General features: G+C 41.3%; 1 protein-coding gene across 3 annotated transcripts in view; it reads right to left on the minus strand.

Annotated features, from left to right (window-relative positions):
- Nucleotides 1–499: 499 nt before the first annotated feature.
- Nucleotides 500–19,208, minus strand: part of FGF13 (fibroblast growth factor 13) — a gene marked incomplete at both ends in the record, with an annotated part of 234,537 nt that continues 215,828 nt past the window's right edge. For all 3 annotated transcript variants that reach the window (XM_080352638.1, XM_080352636.1, XM_080352637.1), the window contains 2 exons: nt 500–636; nt 1,822–2,020. In XM_080352638.1, coding sequence (XP_080208764.1) covers nt 500–636; nt 1,822–2,020 — 336 coding nt within the window. The remainder of the gene's footprint in view (nt 637–1,821; nt 2,021–19,208) is intronic.

Raw genomic sequence — 19,208 nt, forward strand, 5'->3', positions numbered from 1 at the left:
ATATAAAACAGTAAGCCAAGGAAACAACGGAGTTTACATGTTTGTTTTTTGTTTGCCCCTATAAAACATACAAGCATTAAAATTTCCTTTGAAGAGCAAAAGTGGTCTTTTTCTGAGTTGGAAAGCAAATGCTTATCAGCAGTAAATGCAGTGAAATGTTTTCTGTTTCGTATTCCACAAAGCATAGGGGAGAGAGAGAAAGAGAGAGAGAAAAAGAGAGAGAGAGAGAAAGAGCTGGACATTTCTTCTCTGAGATTTATTCCGCAGTTATGTTTGCTGGCTATCCAAGTGCCTTGTGATATGCACAAGCATATTCTACATTATTGGGGTATATCCTTTGACAACCAGTAGATCTAATGGCTGATAAACGAGTGACCTATGCAAGTTCAGTTGCTTGTGCTGGGCAATTGAACGTTTGGATGAAAGACTGCTAGTAAGAATTCAACTGCATCCAGAGGTAAGGTTCTGTTTAGAGAGCACTTGGCTTGCCTGAATCTGGCTACGTTGACTCGTTTTGGCTCATGGATTTACCCCCATTTAACACTCCTGAAACACTTCTGCTCTTTGTTGGGGTCCCACTTCCAGATCTGGAGAACTCTGTGAGATCATGGAGAGAAGGCTCTTTGTACATGGCCACTGCAAAGCAAAAGAGAAGCAACACATCAGCATGTCTTACAGGCTACTCAGTCTGTTCCTGCAAAGCCCAGCTGTGAAACATTGGGGTTTTTCATTCAGCAATATGCAATGTAATGAGTGAATGAAAGAAACATGGCAAGGAGACCTCTTCCATTCCTAAGAACCCCTGAGCTACTCCTCAGGGGAATGACATTTTAGAGAAGGCAAACAAAACAGTCATCCACCCACCTGCACTTAGAAAACTCTGCAAGATAGACCTAAGCTGATAAAAATCCACATTTCCTTATTAATAGTGAAGTAGCACTGTCAACAGCTGTGATTTGATCTGTTACTTGTATATGTAGCCTAAGCACATGGGTGTGAAAACTAATTTTTAGTCTTCTGTTTCCTTTGTTTTCACACACATTAGAAGTGAGAATCAACCTTGACATAAGTTGCCTGAAACCCAGTCCTAAATGTAGACTGCCAGACTAATCCAATTTCCACTGAGGGCCATGCACCTTTGAGGTAACCCCTCTGATTTTAAAATGGCACTGTCTTGAAAGGCTACTTAACAGCATAACCCAGAAAGAAAGGTAGCTGGTTCTTCTGGAGAAAAAGAGCACCTCAGACATTGACTGAGATATCTCTCTGCATTGACCAAAGAGGAGCAAAGTCTGACTACACTCCTGCTGCAGAGGCTTCGGTTAACTGGGATGACTCTAGGTCTTGGGTTTTAATACACAGCGTGTACACATACCACATGTGTTATTACCTTCAACGTCACATGCTGATACCACATTAATTGTGGTTTAATAAGCACTGCACATTAGAGCTTTATCCCAGGCAAAAACAGACATCCTGTAATATGAAGCACAGATTGACAAGCTATACAGCAAGGTGCTAATGGCCTATGAGCAGATGTTGGGTCCATCCCAGGTAGAGCTTTCACTACCTATAATGAAGGCCCCATGGACTTTGGGCACAAATAACCTAATACGCGTGCTTGGTTAGATTAGAGCAATGTAGCAGTGACGTAGAGAAACCTAAAAAAAGCAGCTCTGGTTATATTAACAATGTGTTACAGAACATCATGCTTCAGTTATATAAGTAGCTGAACCCTTCAAATATGTATGCACAGCAATCAAACATCTCTGACACAAGACAATGTCAGTTCAGATAGATGGAACAAACCCAAGCAATTACCTTTTAATGGTTTTGGAAGAAAGTGTGCTGCAGGTTTATTTTTCTTCACGTGGTTTCCTTTCATTATTTCTCCTTCTTTGTTAAGACCCAAATACCAACCCCGGCCAGACTGTTGCTGTCTGTAGATCATTGAAGAATATGTCACATAGTAGTTTTCAAATACTGATTCTTTGAACTTGCATTCAGGTGTAAAATGTTCCTGTAAGAAAGTAACAGATCAATATCTGCAGTGCTGAATCTCACATCAGTTAATGAAAAAGCATCCAATATTCATTGCTTTCCTGATGGTTAAAAGACTCTCACCCTCCATTATCCAATTATGAAACACAGGTCCTAAAAGTATTAACAAAAGAGTAACACGATTTGAAACCTGTGAAATGATGCTGTGAGCAGCTCAAAGTAGCATAATAAAATCTTTTTTGAACAACGAGTAAAAAGTCGAAGTGAAGAATTATTGATTGATGCAACTAATGGACACGGGGCAGCCGCAGCCTTGATGTCAACCCCAAGGGACCAGCTGCAGTCCAGCCCCCAGGTGAGAGGTGGGGCCACGTAATGCCTTTTTGCAGTAACTGCTGGCTTTAACTGCTTATGAGGAAAGTGCAATAAAAATTCAAAGCCAGGATACCATGAGTAAATGGTCATCTCTTACTGCATGATATTAAGTCAGCTTGTAGCAGCTGCCTTTTTGGTCTGACCTACGCTCTTTCTCTGCCCAGTGCATCATCCACCGACAGCCCAGCTGTCAGAGACCCACTGCAGACATCAGCCTCTGCTCTACCACAGCTGAAATCCGATAGGATTGAGCTTTATGCTTCATGTTGACTTGTACTATTTCTTTTGGCAAGATGATACTGAGCTAATACTTAAAATAAAGGGCAATAAACTAGGAGCGAGCCTTTTTCTTCCTGCCAGTGGTATGGCTGACTTTCCCTGTGCAATGGTCGTGGGTGAATCATCACCTTTTGGCAATATTGCCCAGATTCAAAAAAAGATCTAGACATGAAACACCAGTCCTGACAACATCACTCAGCTGCTTCCTAAGGCCTCTGAGTGCTTCAGGTTTTTTTAACATCACACATTCTGACAACACCTTCCCTATGGATCCCTAAAAGTCCATAAAATACGAAAGAAGAAGGGCTTGGTCTGGTGATGCAAATGTTAATATCAATCACAGTCCTTTTGTTGCACTGCACAGCAGCCCACTGTTTGCTCGTCCTTCCTTGTGAAGGCAGCCAGCTTCAGTGAAGCTGCCCTTGCACTTAAAGTATCCTACAGCAGGGTGAAAGGAGGAAAAAAAAGTGCTTGCATAGTGACTGCAATTTGAATTTAAAAAAACAAACAAACAAACAAAGGAAATTACATGTCTCAGGAGCTTAAGATATTCTTATCTAGTTCTTCAAATATTCTTATATGAGAAAAAGACAGTATTAAAAAAAAAACAACAAACAAACACAGTGCATTTTCTGAACCTCTTTTGCCACTTCGTCTTCTCTTAGAAAGAAAAATCCTCCCATTCTCTGATTGGTATTTCCTTCAACAAAGAATGTGAAGTAAGCAATTTTCTTCCTTTTTTCTTCAAGCTAATTGTCTGTTATTTAGTTAAGTGATGTTTGGATTCAATTGCTGTCAAGTGGGGACAGTCACTGCAGTTTTGCATGATTTCTAAATAAAAGCCTTCCATCACTGTACCCTGCCCAGCGCTAGCCATGTTAACAAAGGCTATTGCAAGTGTATCATCCAATTAGCAGCAAAATGGAAAACTACAGTGATCCCACCGGAAAATTATGGTTTATATACAGTAATTTGAAGCTGTTTGTGGTACAAAAGGCCTGCTTGTACACAGCAGCAGAGGGTCAGATTGCAAACAGAACCACAACATTTACTCTGTCTCTCTTAGGAAGCAACTTAACCTCAGTATGAGCAGCAGGAGCCAACAGCCTGCAGCGTCCCTTGAAACAGAGGGAGAAAAACAATGGGGAGACAGAAGGACACTAAAAAACTCCTTTACCCTTGATTTTTCCTTGGCTGTAAGGCTTGTGATAACAAGCCATGGTGTAAGTGTTGTGTTGCTGTGAGTTAGTTTGCAGTTGAGCATGTGTGCAATCAGACACGAGCACCATGGTGCACACCAGGCATCCCCTGTGAGCATCCCAGACAGCAATCGCCTCCCTGGAGCATCGCACTATTCAGCAAAAACTACCATGGCAATGATTTCTCATGACAGCAGGGTATGGAAACAGACACCTCTGTATAACGTGCTCAGTCACGACGTCAAATTCCCTTCCAACACCAAAGCAGACCACCTCATTCACCTGACTGGCTTGGCAAAGAATCAGACTCCTTTGTCTTGGCTGACATCTGCTTAATTCCTCGGCTGCATCTGCAGTTTCAGAAAGGTGCTGCACAGTGAGAAAGGCATCCTCTTTGCCAAATAAAAGTTGATCCCCCATGAGCTGTTTGCAGAAGCTGAAGTGCTCTGCTTGCTCCTGAATACTAAGCAGCTGCTTACTTTGTGCAAGTGTTTGTTCCACCCATCACTTGCCTTTAGTTTAATCAAACCTGTGTCTTTCCTACTCATTAAAGAGTCGGGGAGGAGAACTGCAGAGGGAAGTTCTGAATTAGGAATGCTAGCAGATGTGCCCCTGATTTGGGGGTATTACAATTAAAATGTACTTTTCTGAGCTGGGCAAGTCCATGTGTGAAACCAATTGGGTACAGACAGGGCTACTGTCAGCACATCAGTCCAAAGTACAGTGCAGAGCAGCAAGTGCAAAATAGCCATTATGTTATATTTGCTGGCAAATTATTTAATAATGTACTGAGGAAGTGCAAGTTACAGCTGAGAGAGAGCTGAGTGCCTCAATTAAAAATGATCTTTTCCAGCTCCTATTGAAAATTTATAAATATAAATTGTTGAATTCTAAGGCCAGTTTTTTCCTTGTCTCCCAGCTGTCCTCTTTGTCCAGCTTTGCAATGAAAATAATTCAAATGAGTTCTGAGGAGTCCAATGTTATGAATATATTGTTATGCAAAACATGAAAAACAGGTATTAGTGTAAAATAGTGTTTCAGTCTCACCTTACCTCAGAAGTCAAGGAAGATGGCACCTACATGAATAAATTGCACTCACCCAAGCCCCTCACACAAGCACTTAACAATGAATGAAGGAAGGAATGAATGAATAAATAAATAAATGCTGGATTCACTGTAGTCATGACTCAGCCATGCTTAAGTAAGCAAGAAGATGAACTGTCAGGAGCTTCTTCTTGGTTTTAAGCCGATCTGCTGAACTGTTTCTTCATGAATAGATCTGCAGCTGCATTAAATATGTGCAAAATAATTTAAAAAGAATAATTTTGTGTATGATAACATGGTAGAAAGGCCTTGTAGCACACTCTTAGAGTGGCTGCATTTCCAGGCAACTGACTAGATTACATCTAAAACAATCCAGTCTCTTTCAAACAAATACTGCATTATGGATATGCCACAGCTAAAAGCTAAAATACCGTGAGTGTAAGTTAAGCTGTGTTTCAAGCCAAAGACCATCCAAATTATCAGCCATCACACCCACCTACACTGCAGGAATGTATATTAATTCTTCTGGCCCCCAAAATATCATGACACAATAATTCAGACTTCCCATACACAGAAAATGGGAAATCTGCTTTATAGAAAGGTATTTAGTGTCTTCAGTTTTCTGTCATGTTATAAAAGCTTTTCATCAAGATGGCTGTAGGCACAGTGCACACATGAGGGCAAAGATATTGGCTTTCTGCTATTTACTGCATACTGTATTTGCATTGTGGATGCCATCAGCAGAGGACATCACCAAATACTTTGGGGAGTATTAAGTCATTAGGTCAACACTGAGTTTGTTAAATGTCTGTATATCACTAGAGGCTGAATGTCCTGTGGCTACGTTACAGCAGCTGACCACAACAATCAGAAATTTTGCTTCGATGGATTTAGTGCTAGGAGCATGAATAAACAAGAAGAAAATAAACAAACAAACAGCCTTTGAAAAGTATTTGGGAAAAGTGTTTGGTACTTGGGAAACCTGGAAAACTTTCTTACATATTGACAATATAATTATGTTCCATCTGATCAACGACTGTATCTTCTTATGGGATTTACTCTTTAATTTCTCTACTTAAAGAAAGTTTGATTTTTTTTCCTTCCATATCCTGATTTCTTTCAGGACTACAATGTAGCCAAAGTTTCCATTCTATAATCATGAATTTTTGAAGGAGTCTCTTTAAGGCTCCCGAGTAGTTATTTTCTGCACCACTGAGCCTGCCTTTTTTTATTAACAGAGATTGATTTTCTCCATCTTGGCATGTGAAGTTCCAGGGTGTGTCCTCTGGATCATCACCCTGTAATGTGCAGTCATATCAACAGCACAAGATGCAAATACTTCAGCTTAAACATTATCAGATATAACAGCTTTTAGATCACCAGTGTGAGAAGACTTGGAAGAAACTGGTATTTTGTGAAGCCACCAGAAGCCATTTTCTTTAGCAATGGAAACTTCCAATTATCTTGAAGCAATTTATTCTGGATCAGATATATTACAGTTCCACAGACAGGCTCCAGTCCTGTAACATTGTCCATTTTGCTTAAATTTACTATTTTTGAGGAATCCTAGTGATTTCAGAGGGAGCAACTCACAATATATGAGTATGTAATAGGTCTTGTGAGACTGTAATTAGGAAGACTGTTTGATCATGTAATCACAACCATATACAACAGTTACCAGTCACAGCAAAAGACATGTTCACCAAGAAGCTGTGTGGACTTTTGAAGACAGGTGCAGTGAAGAGCTTCATTTTTGGCTATGTCTATTCCAGGTGAGTTCTCACCAAGTAGGTAGCCCAAAGCCCTCAGGAGGTGCTGTAAAGCTCATCTAATTGCTGCTTGAACAACAACAACAACAAATCCTACTGCTAAACAGGAATTTGAGGAAGGCTATAATTCCCCTTGAGTTCACTAAAATCTGAAGGCACAAATACCAGCCATGCGACCATATAAAGAAGAAATTAAATTCAAAATTATATAGAAAAGATACACTAAAATCTTTCATCAGGAAACCTACCTACTGGCAGGAGTGATAAAAAGGCATAATTTTCCTGGAAGATGATCCCAAACAACTCCATAGGATGGAATTGCCTGGGATAGTGCAATGAACAGAAATTTATCAAGTGAAACACAACCTGTCAGGGTGTGCATTTATTTAGGATAAAGCTTCCAGAAAGAGTAAAATGGAGCCCAAGGAAGCAGCTGGATATCCAGCATCTCCAGAGTAAGATTTCAGATTGTCACTGGGTATTCTCTGAATCTATGAGAAAAGCATTGAAAAGATCCTGTAATTATTCCCTTGACATTGTTCCTTTGCACAGCAAATCAAATGCACAAACTCAGGGAAAAAAACGCACACAGTGAACTGAAGCAGAAAACATAGTAATTGCAAATACAGAAATTTAGAGGTTTAAGTTTTGTTCATTACTCTTTTTCTAGCCTTATCAGTGACTCAGTTGTGAAAACTTGTCCAAGTAATCTTTGCCCAGATTTTTAAGTGGCATTTAGGCATATCAATAAATTCCTATTTAAAGCTTGGTGCGTCACCTTTAAGCGTGCACTGCCCACAGAATGAATATACTGCTGATGACCCCAGGGGAAAAAACCTCAGTGACTGTAAACAGTGCTGAAATTTAATTGAAATAGGAATTAAATATGATCATGTTATTGTTCCCCTGTCTTCTGGTGATGCTTCACTTCTACAACTGTGTTGATTAACCAAAGCACTCCTTAACTGAGTCAAGAGAACTAACACATGATACATAGAGAAATAAGGTAGTCTTCTGATTATTGCAGAGGAAATTAATTATGTTAGAAAAAGCCTGCAATGTGGTTTAAAAGTTCTGTGAGATGCCCAGAACACCTCACAGATGTCAAACACAGGCCCCTTTCCTAATCTGGCCCACAAAGTTATGAGACATAATTTACTTGGTATGAATACGAAAGAGAGAAGATCTACTTTGCCCCAAAATGCTTCTCTCTGCATCTTGTGCACCCCTGATGATCCTGGAAGCATCACACAGAGAAACCTCTGCAATTGCCTGAATGATCACGTCCTCTATAAATATTTTAATACCTTCTAATGCTTGCACCTACCCTTTTGGAATTTCAGTGGCTTTAGGGCACTAGACTTTCCAGTCCGAGTTGAAAATCAGTGAAATTCTCATAATATAAAAGAAAGAATCTAGTCTTTAAAAATTGCCTGTTTTGTGAAACTTGGGAAGGTTCATTAAGCAATAAGTGCCTGACAGGTTGTCTGAGGACTCCAGACTTGACTAACTGAGAAGATCAACATATATGATACAATCCTGCTATTACTTAGAAACTGTTTTTTTAATCATATTTAATTTTTATTGTTTCACACATACAAAAGTCCTTTTATTGCTTCTAAATTTGTAAAGGAAAACTTATATATTAATCTACAATTAAGCCTCTTTGGAGAGAGATCTTCTCTACTAGTGTAAGCATGGGTTTGGGGTTTTAAAAAAAAATATAATAACTTTCTCAATATCTAACCAAAGGTTATATTGCCTAATAAATCTCCATGAATCATGTACTTCCAGGTTTGGTCAAGGACTGGTTAACACCACTTTAGGCACTGGCTGAGATAATCCTCAGCCCCGGAAAAAATGGGATGGAAGTATCCTGCATGTTCTCCCTATACTTCTGTACTCTAATCTCATATTCTTATCTAAGTATGTGCCTCTGAACATCTTTGGATGCTGAACTTGCTGGATCTTAGATCTGATGCACTACAACTTCTCATGATCCTTCCTCCCATGTCACTGAGTCAAGCAAAGGAACAAAACCCTCCTGGCTGAGCACAAAGAGTTACCCTCCAAACAGGTCAACTGAAAAGCAAGAGATGCCTCAATACATGACCTACACGGACATTACTGAAAACAGGGATGTTGGAAAATACGTGCTCTCTCAACACATGGTGGGAAAGGTCGTGCTTGTTCAACCTGGAAAGAAAATTGCATTATCTTACATCACCGAAGGCAGCTGAAGTGGGTAACTACCTGTACCCAGTGCAGGTGTAGCTGTGCCTACTGTACCAGTGTTGTCTTTACCACTTAACAGCATGAATCCTGGCTGCAATTGCTAGCCTAAAGATACATATATCCTTTCAGTTTAGGTCAGTTCACTCATCTAACAAAGATAAGGGTGACCTGCAAAACACCTAATCAGAGAGACTGGCATTGCAGCTTTAGATGTCTTGAAGCCTGCACAATTAGTTGAGTCTTGCTTTAACACATATCTCGAGATTGTTGGATGAAGTGTCCTTTAGATTAATGTTGCTCATTATACACTAAAATGAATATGTAACCAATACGCAAATGTGTAACCAATTGGCTGTTTAAGGTGTGAATGTAGTGATAACATTTTGTATATAAAGGCTGTTACTTTTCTTTCTGACATGCAGGCTTTATTCCAGCATCCAGGTTTGTGCAACTCTGTAATAAACAATATCTCATCTCTGTGTGCTACAATTTGGCTTTTTTTTTTGCACACTGCATGACAGAACTCTTTTTGAGACACCAAGAGTACCCAGAGCTCATTGGGGCTGGTGGTTCATTCCAGAAGCTGGTGGATCATGCCAGCTGGTCAATCCTGCTCCCATTCAAAGCTACTGGAGAGCTCCCTTTCCCTCTTGATAGGCTCATGATTCTCCCCAAAGCAGTCAGTCTTTTTCATAATTTTCCTAAGCTCATTATCTCCATTTCCTGCAACAGTGGCTTCCACAGGTGAAGTCAGTACTGCAGAAAACAGAGCTTAAATGTTTCCGTTGTTTTTTTTTTTTTTATTGTAAGTAAATTTCTTGCCTTATTTTTTTTCGGCTTTCTTCTTTCAGCTTTACTTTTAGAAAACAGCACATAAAAGTACCCAGTGTGCCTCTTCTGTGCCATTCATTACTCCACATCTCTCCATCATGTCTCTGCTTATTCATCTCTTGTCTTAACTAAGCAGGCTTAATCTTTTTAAATCTCTCCTCATATGAAAGGTTCTCTGTGCCTCTAATCATTTTCATTACCCTTCACCGAATCCTTTCAATTTTTTTTTTCCCTCTGTCATTTCCAGAACTGAAACACAACATTTAAAAAGAGGCTGTACCATGGAGTTGCATAATGGAGGTAAGATATTTTCAGTCATTTGTCTTATGACAAAGTAAAATGGTCTTCGCTGTTTAGCCTCACTGTATTCATACAAAAGTTCTCTATCTTTCAAGTCATGTTTCTGATAAATACCACCCAATTTTATGGTATTTCTGACCCTTCGATCAGTCAGTGTACCCAAGCTTAAAAATTAAAGGAAGGGAGAAGGAAGCAAAAGGCAGATAGGAGAGCTTTCTTCCCAGAACTAGAGCAGAGAGCCCCAAAGATGCTAAGCAACCTATTTTATAACATACCCATTATTACACAGATAACCTGCCAGCCATTGCAATCAGATTTCTAGCAGTTATAACTGACATCAAATCCTGGTATTGTCAAATCTCTCTGACACAGCTGTTGTGCAGAATGTCCTCAGTTTAAGTGTGTCACGCATTACTTTGAAAAAGAATATATCTTAGTTGGAAAACTCCTTTTAAAGTATGGGGCCCGTGTTCTGCTTTTAGTTAAAGACAACCCTGCATCCCACTCATTTTAATGGCCAAGCACTGAGCCCATTGCTTTTCACTGAACATGACCAGTGGCATGAGATGCTGAAGGACTAAGACGAGCCTGAGTCTTAGGAAACACTGCAACTGCTTTGTTTGGAGTGAACTACTTGTGGTTTGTTCCTTAGAGTTGCTATTCATCCGTCAGCTCTCCCTTTAGCATTGTATGTCACCTCAGGGACAGAGAAACCATGCAAAGCCAGGTATCTTCCATCAAGCAGCAACAAGCTGCAGCAAGAATGCACACAGGAAAAGTCACTCCATCAGGCAGAGGAGTGTGGCATGAAGAGACATGGCTTTGTCACAACCCAGCCGCTGTGAGGGGCAGATGTCTGTGAGCTGGCAAGAGCAGCTGAGAAAGAAAACACATTCCTGTCCCAGTAGCCCTTTCACACAATTACTCTTGTATTTGTCTACATGATCAGTGGCACCAGGGGAAACCCACTCGGCTGCTGCTGGGGCTGCAGAGCACAGGGCAGTGGCCGTGGGTTAATTTGCTCCTGGAACAAGGTGGCTTGGCTGGCATTTGTTAAAACACCACCTGGGAGTGAGGAGCAAGAAGGGCAGCATAACCTTTCTACTGCCACATCGAGTGCCTTGGCTGTACCATCCCAAAATGCTGCTTGCAGTTCTGTAGGCTGCAGGATACAGGTAAGCTGGGATGGGGTTCAGAAGGCAGCAACAGCTACACCGGGGCATCCCTGGCCTCAGCAAAGAGGATGGGCAGCTATGCTGGAGCACGGCATCACCAGGCACTCCCCTGACAGCTTTGTGGTCATAGCTCTCCTAACACCAGGGAGCTCCCCAGACAGGCTCTGCAGAAGTAGCAGGGCTAATTAGAAGCGTGTGGGATTTACTGTTGTATCCTAGAAACAGCACATCAGCCCTGGGGTATAAGGAGATGGAAGAGATCTCCTTCAGACTGTCACCCATGAATTCATGCAGATTTATCTTAAAGTGCGAAAAAAACAATAATCTAATCAGTGTTTGCAGCAGGCTCTAAATCTGTCTCTTTAATTACAAGCAGGGACATGACCCTTTTAGCAGCAGATGTTCCTAAAATTCTATGGAAAAAAGGAAAGCATGCAAAGGTTTCACTTTTTTAGGCAACAGGCAACTGAATGAACAACAGTCAGAACAAGAGCTACAGTCCTTCCCATGGGAATAGGGGATAACGAGGAATGCTGTTTCTGTGGTAACCTGCAACCTGGCTGAAAGCCTGTCTGTACAACTGCTGTGAGTTGCGATGGGTAAATGGATGTGAAAGTGATCTCCTTGTCCTTTACCACTTTGGTGAGGTGCCACTCTATGTCTGTGATGGCAAACTCGTAGAGGCAGTGCTCTTCCACCCAAAAGCTGGGCAGGTAGCTCTCCCAAGCACAGCCTCAGCTCAGCTTGGACCTCCCTAAACTACCAGCAGCCTCCTCACTGACATTAAACAAGAAAGATGGGGTTCACCCCAGAGGAAGCGCTTAGAGACAGATGCTGCTGAACAAGCTCTTTTTTCTGCACGCTAGAAATTGCCTCTGCTCACTGACTGCGAGAAGCTGCAAGTGGAAGATAAATAACAGCATGAGCTGCAGGAGAAGAAATAACGCCACATTACATCAAACAGGTCCTTGCTTCACTGTCAGCTTAGAGTCTGTTCTGCACGGAAGGACAGCCCTGCCATTTGGCCTGTATATTTTATTAATGTGGATGCATATTTATGGCATTATGGATTAGTCAATACTTTGGCGTTCAATATTGTCCTTTTATGCTGGAGTTCTCGGCAAAGGCATTTGTCCTGGCTGCTGTTATTCCTGTGTGCAGTTAGGTGGCTGCTGTTCTCTCCCCAGACTATCCCCCTGCACTGCCTGGGCTGGAATCGCTGCTGTAAAGGTGCCTCACCTATACCAATACTACCCAACATGTTTTGGGAACCCGCTGTAAACCTCTATAAGGTACTAAATGTACTGTAGTCTTTGGACCGGTATTATATACTAAAAATAAAATTAATACCAAACTAATAAGCCTATTAATTAGGTTTTTATTCTGCAAAGCACTATGCTGCAAGCTTAATTTTTAACATGGATAATGTCAGTGTTCGGAAAGTTAAGTAGCTCAATACACTGAACAAAAACAGTACCACTTTCAGGACCCGATCCAAAATGTGTTATAACCAAGGAAAATACTACCCATGCCTTTACTGAATTTTGGTTAGCTTTCTGATGTTTATATAGTTTGCAAAGAAACATCTATGACTTGCTTTAAGAAGTCAAGGCTATTTAATATTTGTCACTATTAATTCAGCTTACTTGCTTACTATGAGGTGGAAATAAAAAAAGATTAAGCTTAATAATAATGGGAATGTCAGAGGTTCAAGAAGCTGGCTAGCTCCACCCTGACCAAACCAGCATCTCTGTATGACCAAATGGTAATGAGACCTTTTCAAATGAGCTTGATTTACTGCAATCCATTTATTCATGAATGCCATGGATGGATGTTTTTCAAACCTCAGTTGTTTTGACAGTGCCAGGGCATTACTGGCAGCCAAACCCTGCTTCTTGATATAGAGCAGCGATGCTCTTTGGAATTCCTCCGCCCTCATGGTTCTCTAAATTATGCTATTGAACATATGCTGCTAAGACGATCTCAGAGGGATGTTTGTATTAGACAACAGGCTAATTGAGGGATTTGAGAGATTTCAGATGGCAAAAACTTTTAAAAACAAGATAATCAAGGATTATACAAGGAAGAGCAGATGTAAGAGTGACCCTTTATTTGAGAGTTGATGCTGACTGGCAGAAAACATTTGTTTCAGCAGGTAAAGACCCCACTTAAGAAGGAACTCTTATGCAGATAACTGGCTAAATTTCTCTCTCTAAATGACACATATGTGTTTCTCACAAGCAACAGTTTGAGGGGTAAATTAACAGAAATTCAACTTTGGGGAAGTTTTCCAGCAGCTTGCACGTGAAAAACTGTGTAGCAGAGCAGAGCCAAACCACCTCTGCAACAGGAACAGGTAACAGGAGCACATATATGCCGCTGTGTAATTCAGGGAAGACACGCACTAGCATTTAAGATGCTGTATTGCTCTAATAAGCAGGTTGGCACTATGTACCTTAAGAAATGGGAGGCTTCATGGTACAGTCAGTGCTGGAACCAAACTGCACTTCTCCAGCAAAGCCTCAGTACATCCCGCGGAACAGCCAGACAGCGGGGGACAGCAGCAAACAGCCACTTTGACATCTCATCAGCCCCTCAGAAACCAGCCCAGGCACAGCCACAGGGAAACCCAACTGAAACAGGCCACATGAAACTGCCTCCAAAATACAGTTTCTCTGGGTTTTAAGGTAGTTCAAATAGGGCCCCCAAGCAAGCCACTTAGTGCAGAAAGAAACAAACTTTTCTAATACCTCACTTCATGATATTGCTACGTCATTAACATCTAGAGACTGGGTTGCATAATAAATGTCCTCTTAACAGTCCTCCAGCAACTGTCCTAATGAAGTCAACAATACATGCGTTCTTTTCAGTGATTTATGAGAAATTTTCTCTAAAAAAAATACACAGTCTAATAGGAACCCATGTCCTTCCAAGAGACAACTTGAGCACAGAGATAAGCTTATAAAGCTCTGTTTTTTTTCCCCACACAGTGATATGGACTTTGGGAGGGTCTGTCATTTGGCTGTTTTATGACTCCCTGCTGCCCCTGGGCTGTGTAACAGATTAGTCTGGAGCCAGACTTTTGGGAGACACCACGCTGCTATTGTCTAAGCAGAAGAGGAGACACAGATCCCTGGTAAAACACTTGCAAAGCTAATTTAAACTTGGAAGACACCCAAATGTCTCTAGGAGGTGCAATTTAAAACCCTAACCTAAGATAGCCTGGACTGCAATCGCAGATTTCTGGGAACAGTGTGGAACAGTTGTTCCATGAGCCAAACACTGCAGACCTCTATATTACGGTATTTCGACAGGAGAGCTGTTGCCATTCTGAGTTACCTCACAGAGAAAAAAGTAGCAAACAAAACTAAATTCAAACATAGATATGACCACTCCCTGGCTTACACTTCTGCACCACCAAGTCCCTCAGATTTGAGTCAAGGAACATTTAATGTCTCAGTTTCTCTTCCAGTGCTACCTGTTGAACAGACAGGGAGCTCCCTGCAACGATTCAGATGGTCCCGATGCAGAGAAATCTTTGTCCCTGAATCATACAAAAAGTTGAATGGTGTGAGCACCTTGATTTTAAAAGCAAATCTTGTATCTCTGCTACAAAAAAGCACTTTCAAGCATAGTTAAAAAAAAGAACATCTGGCACTAGACTAACAAATGCCTTGCATTGCATTGCAAGGAGGAATCTGAAAGCTAAGTCCAAGGCTCAGTTTGAAAACTACTGTTGTGGTTTTTTGGGTTTTTTTTTTTTTTGAGAATCTAAACTGCCTTGGATTGGTTCTGCTTACAAAAATCTGGTTATCTGTTTCCAAGTCAGCAAATAATAGCTGGCTGCAGCAAGCCAGGCAGAGACCTAAAGTATAAAGGTGAGCTTGTCCATCAGAAAAAGTGATCATCTTTCAATTTACCCACTGGTTGATCTTCCATTTCACTGTCCAGGGCTACATGTTGTTAGTATAACCTAACAAGCAGTGAAAAAGGCTGAGGGAAGAAGATAGAGCCAGCCAAGGATTCAGGGGAAATGCTGATGAATCCTATCACCTGTCTTCTGAAGTCTGCACAAGGAATATGGGCTGGCAAGTTTTTCCTTTTCCGCAGGCAAGCGAGACTCCTCACTTATCTTTGGGCTTTGAGGGTTTTGAGGCTAAGGCTGTGTAAACTAAATGGGCTAACTAAATGCCATTTAAATTCTACCAGTGAAATAAAGATTATTGATGAAATAAATGGGATTCCTCTGTTTAAATATCCCTGAGTATCTGAGTCCAAATCTGGACCTGCATGTGCAAGTCCAGGCTCTGATTCATCTCATCTACTTTTGGGCACTTAAAAGAAACACCAAAGTTAGGAGCTGGGTCAGTCTGGGATTCTCCTGTCCTCAACGAGCATAGTTGGGATAAATTACTCCTGGAGAGGATAAGGAAAGGTGGATCCTACATCACAGACGCAGCTCTGCTAAAGCCTCTCATCCTTTCTGAGCACGGCAAGAACAAGTTCAATGTCCCAGGACCAGTCCATCCCAGGATGCTGTGGCTCAGCAGAGCAGCACAGACTGTCCCCAGGTGGTCCCAAGTTGCTGCTGCCTGTCACAATCTGAGACGAGTTGAGTGAGTTTTAATGCCAGCTATTGTATAGAAGAAGATTTCAGTTCTGCTCTCATTCAAGCCAGGGAAAGTCTGCCCCAGATCAGCCTTGGCATCAGCAATCTGACTGCTGAAATGGAAAGAAATTACCTTGGGTATATCTGAGATACAATTTTTGCTTTGCAATATTTACAGGGATTTCTTTCCCCTTCACTGGAATAGCCCCCAAACCTTACAGTCTTATTTTGGCAAAGCTCCCACTGAAATGAATCACGACTTTGCCTGAGTTAGTGCTCCAGAACTGAGCTTTAAATTATTAAAAGCAAACGATATGTAAGAATTTATGTCAATTTTCAAAACAGCTCAGCAAAGGTAGACAAATTCCTTCTTTGAAACTAGTACAAGGTATGTGACTGAACTCCCAGTCTACTTTGAAATCTCAGCCCTAGGTTTTTAGTGAAATGCAGTGCCTTTTAAACTTCATATTTAAATCATCATAGTTCTATACAATGCAGAATCTTTGCCTTGTTTCTTTGGTTCAAATACAACCTCCACCATTACTAGCTTTACAGTTTAAATGAGCCCCTTGTATCACAAGCTTGACATTCTCCTCTTGGGGAAGATGTAGGCTTGTTATTTTTTCTCCCTCTTGCAAAATAATCTACTGTCTGAACAGGCAAATGTACTCGCCAGAGTGACCTGTCGATATCACTTCTTGCTCCTACATGACACCTTCGGGGGAGTCAGACTGAACAACAAATATTGCTTTAGGCATTGCAGTTGCATTTGCAAAATTAGCCATAGGTACAGCAGCATCTGTAGCTCAACAGGTAACTAACTCTTCCCTAGATCTGGGATTTTAGTCTGTGTCAGGTGAGTTGGTGTTTTGCTAAACTGGAAGCAGTGCCCACCAGACTGGGGCTGGCAGAGTTCCAGGTGCCCAGACTGGCAGAGACCGATCTCTGGTGTATGTGATGTGTAGGAAACCTTCAGGAACAACACCTGATGCCCTTGATCCCAGCTCCAGCCCCTCACCACATCCACAGGTGCTCAGAGGGACCAGCTACTTGTGTTTCTTTAATTCAGTAGTACCACATAAAAATCATCATCTTACCAGGGATTCCTAGTCTTTCAGTACAACGGAATGTTTTTATAATTATTCCTAACTGGCTTTGCCTAGGATGTCTGAGTGCAGATTGAGTGTACAGAGTAATTGTTTTCTTTCTATAGGATATAACAGCTTGGCTGCTGGTCTCTTGTCTTTTTAAGATTGGTGAAATTCAGTTCTTTGCTTCAGCGTATCCCATTACTGGATGTTTGTTATTGAAAGACGGCTTCTGTCAGAGCTGAAAACGCAGCTACGCAAGCACAGAACACAAACTGTAAAACGATGTAGAAGAAAAAGATTAATTTCTTTCCTTAGATTTTGCAAAGCCATTACCTGTTTTTGAATGACATTTCCAATTCTACACTGGGAACTGCTAAAGCATTTACATAAGAATGCAAAAAATGCACACATTATCACGGCAGGAAGCGCTTAAAATTTAAGATAATTATATAGTATGGAAATGATTTCAAAGGACTCAAACAAAATAACAACTAATTCTAGAGAGTCACCCTTTAAGATGATTATTACTCTGCACCACCGCTGATCTCTCACTAAAAAAAATCCTTCTCTTTACAATTATATGCACATTATGAATTCCCACTTTGTTCTTCCACCATCAAGCTCCTACAGCTGCCGCTGACAAATTTGCATTCTCTGAGAGCTTAACTAGACAGCCCAAATATTCACACTGTGAACAGAGGTAAAACACACAGTTGCTGTAGTCAGATATGATCCCTGCTTCACCTGTGCCTGACGCCAGGTCCTCTTCTGTGGGCTTTAAATCACTGATTTTTAAAGCTGCCCAGGTTGAACCTGGGGAAGGACCCTCAGGGAGGGGATGTGGCAGGAGGATAATGGCAAGTCCTGTGCTGGAGGGAGCGCTGATGCCTGCCCTGCAAACCCGCAAAACTGCATCTAGATGCAGAGTTTGCAACAGGGGTATGGAGAGGATTCCTCTGAGGCACTTGGTGTCTCTTTGTTGTGTGACTAATGGGAGAATGAAGCATCCTACACTGGAGCCAGCAGCACAGGTTATACACAAATCCTCTAGTCTTGTGTTTTGGGAGAGAAATCCTCTCTGTCATTCATCAGTGCTGCTGGGTAACCAGTGAGAGAGGCAGCCAGTAAACACGGATGCATCTTCCCATCTGTGCAAACTAATAAAAGCAGTAAAGATTTATTTGGTCAGTCAATTTCCAGACAAAGAAAAAATAATTTAAAAAGCCCATTTTCCCTGATTGCCCCCCAGGGGGGGGGGGGAAGAAAAAAAAAGGAAAAAAACCAAAACAAAACAAACAATTCCTGCCTAGTTCTTTGCTCAAGGCAAACATATTTGGGGAAAAACCTATAAAAACCTATCTGCCAACCCTAATATGTTTTTATTGGATATCTGCAAAGAGATTTACAGAAGCTCATGCCTTGCCCTTTTTTTTTTTTTCCACAGCAAGGGCAAAAGTACACACTGAACTCACAGCAAATGAAAATCTTGTATCAGATATTATGGAGACATAAGAAAGTCCCATCCCAAGGCTCTCACTGAATAAAAACCCAAGCATTTTCCAAGTGTAATTCTTGGAAATAATTGCAGTGATACACCTAAAACTTCCTCACAAACTTCAGCCTGAAATGGAAAACTTACAGATGTTAAATCTTAAATTCTGACAAAGTGCAGAGCAGCTGAAAATAGTATCTGGTAATGGAAAGCGCAGCCAACTTACTAATAGATGTTGCTACCTGGGCTGCTGCTGGTCTTTCACACAACTATCTGAAACGAAGCAAAGCATCAGAAGTCTGAACAAATCAGAGATATTTGATTGGCAATGGGCTTCCTGTGGAAATTTAATTAGGCTTGGACTAGAAAACATTTCAGACAGCGTTGGCATAAATTCCCATCTATTAAATAACACTTTGCATGAGCAGAATAGAATCATAGAATCACTGAATTGTTTAGATTGGAAAAGACCTTTAAGAGAACCAAATACAACCGTTAACCCAGCACTGCCGAGTTCACCTCTAAACCATGCCTCTAATCATCATGTACACATCTTTTAAACCCCTCCAGGGATGGTGACTCCACCACTTCCCTGGGCAGCCTGTTCCAATGCCCGACAACCCTTTCTGGGAAGAAATTTTTCCTAATACCCAATCTAAACCTCTCCTGTGCAACTTGAGGCCATTTCCTCTTGTCCTATCACTTGTCCTATCACCAACACTCTCCATGCTACAACCTCCTTTCAGGCAACTGTAGACAGCAACAAGGTCTCCCCTCAGCCTCCTTCTTGCCAGGCTGAACCCTGCAG

The sequence above is a fragment of the Nesoenas mayeri genome, assembly GCF_963082525.1.
Source record: "Nesoenas mayeri genome assembly, chromosome: 13".
Lineage (NCBI taxonomy): Eukaryota > Metazoa > Chordata > Aves > Columbiformes > Columbidae > Nesoenas > Nesoenas mayeri.